The 3,558-nt window shown below is 38.3% G+C and overlaps 1 protein-coding gene across 1 annotated transcript; it reads right to left on the minus strand.

Moving 5' to 3' along the window:
* Nucleotides 1-442: 442 nt before the first annotated feature.
* On the minus strand, nucleotides 443-2,995 carry leap2 (liver-expressed antimicrobial peptide 2). The gene is made up of 3 exons (XM_017709832.2): nucleotides 2,806-2,995; nucleotides 2,164-2,333; nucleotides 443-1,600 (listed from the first exon to the last, which is right to left on the minus strand). The coding sequence occupies exons 1-3, from the start codon at nucleotides 2,878-2,880 to the stop codon at nucleotides 1,561-1,563; spliced, it is 285 nt and encodes a 94-aa protein (XP_017565321.1). The 5' UTR covers nucleotides 2,881-2,995; the 3' UTR covers nucleotides 443-1,560.
* Between the last annotated feature and the right edge of the window lie 563 nt (nucleotides 2,996-3,558).

Raw genomic sequence — 3,558 nt, forward strand, 5'->3', positions numbered from 1 at the left:
CAGCAGATGAGCTGTCGTCTCTGACTCAGGTGGACCGACAAGGTTGGAGTGTCTAATAGAGTGGACAGTGAGTGGACACGGTTTAAAAACTCCTGCAGCACTCTCTGATCCACTCGTACCAGCACAACACCAACGCACCACCACCATGTCAGTGTTACTGCAGTGCTGAGAATGATTCACCACACAAATAGGACCAGCTCTATGAACAGGGTGAAATAGGGCTAACAAAGTGTGCAGAGAACCAGATGGACTACAGTCTGTAACTGTAGAACTACAAAGTGCAAAGTGGAGCTGATAAAATTGACCATGAGCGTAGAAACAAGGAGGTAGTCATAATGTTATGCCTGATCAGTATATTTTACATGTTTAGTTAATGCTGAAGTTTCCCTGAGTCTTTCCCCTTGTCATTGGAACATCTCATTATAGACACAACTTTGTATTTTATTTAACTTCATATCACATACACAAAGTCATACAAAAGTGCTTTTATTTACTTAATAATGATTCACTCAAATATCACATGCAGCATGCATAACAGGAAAATGTACTACATTGAAAGCAAACAGTACACACAAACATTCAAGGATGACTTATCTAAAATACCTGACTAAGGTTACAGTATCAGAGCATTTCTTACTTTCTGAGCCAATGAAAAGCCTCAGCTGAAGAATACAAAATGAGTATATAAAGAATATAATAAATGGATTATCTGGAACATAAAAGGACAGTTGACAGAAAAGATGCATGATGGTCAGCTCTGTATCAGCAGTTACATAAATAGAAATTTATGTTAAAAAAAAAAAACCCTGAAAAACATTAGAACAGAAACTGATATGAACAACATGACATTATTAATAGCTTCCCTCAGCTGACAGAGGCTACCTTTGCACTTTTGTTCACACTTTCTCTCCCTTTTCTACCCCAGAATATCTGTAGTTCACTGACACTCAGGTTGAAACTCTGCACAATCTGTACTTACAACGTGCTGCCAGATCTACCTGCATAGTATCCATTTATGGCTTTGTCTAATACTAATAAGTGCTTTTCTTGAAACCACCAGTTTCTAGGCTTAATGTTTATCCAGTACTGAACCCATTACACCTCCATCACTAGCACCACCTGAAATCTGATATAGCTGTAGTATATGATAAAATATGCTGACCTTGGTCAGAAAACATTAGAAGGATTTGTTATTAAATAGAAGACATACTGTAGTAGTATAAATGTACTGTACTGTAGGTTATGAGGTCCATGTTGATACACTGGAGAGATAGTTTACATGAGTATTATGAGCCAATATGATTAGAATTTATTATGAGTGTAACATGCCTGCCTAAAAACTTCAGATTCGTACCACTTTGTATTGCATCTACTACTATCAGTAGACACAAACACTCTAATCTACTCTTTGTTTAGCCTGCCTTCTGACACACTGTGCTACATGTTACATTTTCCCTTCACTGCTGACTGAATCAAGCCCACCAGGTAAAAACAGGTTTTCGTGCAGGAGCTGGACAGTCATCCTCACTTGGGCTGGAGATGTAGAAACCTCTCTCACTCTTAGGACTGAATTGGATGGATGAAGGAACAATGGCCATCTCTGTAAGGAAAATAAGCACTATTTGATTTACACAAAGCATACAGTAAAGAACAGGTCTTTTTTATAGCAATGTCATTGAAGAACCACTTTTGGTTGTCTAAAGTAGTGGTTCTCACATGGCTCCTCATAGTCCCCCTAGACGGTCTACATTTTTGTTATAAGTTCGGCTGAATTAAAAATGTGGACTGTCTGGGGGTCCCTGAGGATCAGTATGAGAACCACTGCTCTAAAGAATCTTTTAATAGATTTTTGCAAAAGATGAATCTTTAGCAAGATATAAGGCACCTCATGGGACTGGCCAGGCCAAACATTTTCCACATGTGGGAGTCATAGGAGTCAAATGTAATCTACAGGTTCTTCACCAATGAAAGTTTTTTTTCCTCCTAGAACCAAATGTTCAAGCCAAAAGCCATTTAGAAAGAACTTAATTATTTTTTACAGCATGAATTTTGTGACTAAAAATAGAATTTGCTGCCATGAAAATGGCCATAATAGTCAAATTGTAACAACTCAGTGAAATATTACAAGATGCATGAAACTTAAGATCTCTAATACAAGCATACCTGCATACGCCTGTGGAACACTCAAAGTTATTCTGGCAATAGGCTCCATGGGGTTTAGTGCCCATGATCCTCCAAAGAGGGGTCGTGCGAGCTGACCTCCTGAGTGACCTCTGAGCTCCTTTCTGAGAACCTGAGCTGCTGCCCAGCTCTGGAACAGGACTAGAAGTCACCTTAAACAAAAATATACACACACATTATTTATATAATCAATATATCAAAGTACAGCAAGAAAGCTTAAAAACAGACAAGGTGACAATCATGTTGAGAGTAGTTATTGCAGATGTCAAAATATAAAGCACTGAGCAGGAGCAATACAGAACTTATCATAAAAGTAGTATAATTATAAAAAAAAAAAAAAAAAAAAAAAAAAAAAATAAAAAAAAACACTATCAGCCAGTTTCCATGGCCTGGATAATGTCTAGTTAACTAAATTGCACATCCCTGTGGTTATTCACCATTGAAAGCATTTTAGTCTAGCCTAAGCATAATCTGAATCTAGGGAACTGGCTCTGTAAGAATTTATTGTCTGCATTTGTTTATGTTACTGAAAATGTCATGCAATCACACATGAACATTAGAATTAACTGTCAAGGCAGAGTAAAGTTATTTGACATAAAAAAGGCAAAAAAGAAACAGATTTACCTGCTGGACAAGCACAATGAGCACCAGGCACCAGGTTGCCACAGCTTTTCTGCTGAAGTGTCTTTGCTCCTGCATGCTGAGCCAATGTTTTCTCAGAATTCTCTCTAAACTTGGGCAAAAGTGACTCTACAGCCTTAAATATTTTCCAGTCAGCCCTACTGAGACTTTCAGTCTGCTCGTCTCTCCTTCACCCCCCTCTCTTTGTTCAGCCTCTCCTTTCTCTCTGCCTTTTTGTACCCAGTTGTGACCTCATATGTTTGCTTAATATTTGTGACGGGGATGAGCGCGATCCTCTGGGGCTCTGGGCGAGAATGCAGTCAGTAAAAATGAGCAAGGATGACTGGAGGGGTTGATAAGAACATCACAGGCTTATCACCAGGCCAAGGGTTAAACAATGGACAGGACACGGGACTAGAGAGCAGCAAACTTACATATAGGGGTAACATGCTAACCTCATTCACCTCTTCATAAGTCTTTAATGTGCCCATATCATGGAAAATGAAATTTTCCTTTTTGCTTTGCTTCATTGCTTAAAAAAGAGCTTTAAGCATTTTAAAATAGATGAATGAACAGGCATCAACTTTTAGAGACAAGAAACCTTATCTTCACAGCTTCCAAACAAGATGCATTCACAGATTCTAGTATAGCACATTTCTAACAATTCAACAGCAATCGGTCCAGTTATATATTCCTCTGGTAATCATCATCATTACTCCAAACACAGTACCTTACTAAACGACAATCTAATTATTA

This window comes from Pygocentrus nattereri, chromosome 2 (assembly GCF_015220715.1).
Source record: "Pygocentrus nattereri isolate fPygNat1 chromosome 2, fPygNat1.pri, whole genome shotgun sequence".
NCBI lineage: Eukaryota > Metazoa > Chordata > Actinopteri > Characiformes > Serrasalmidae > Pygocentrus > Pygocentrus nattereri.

What these genes read in the sequence shown, in the direction of transcription:
- leap2 (XM_017709832.2), bottom strand. Translation starts at nt 2,880, where the DNA reads ATGCAGGAGCAAAGACACTTCAGCAGAAAAGCTGTGGCAACCTGGTGC. An exon ending in TCATTGTGCTTGTCCAGCAG is followed by an intron (nt 2,334 to 2,805) that starts GTAAATCTGTTT and finishes TTTTTGTTTAAG; the next exon opens with GTGACTTCTAGTCCTGTTCC. An exon ending in TGTTCCACAGGCGTATGCAG is followed by an intron (nt 1,601 to 2,163) that starts GTATGCTTGTAT and finishes TTTTCCTTACAG; the next exon opens with AGATGGCCATTGTTCCTTCA.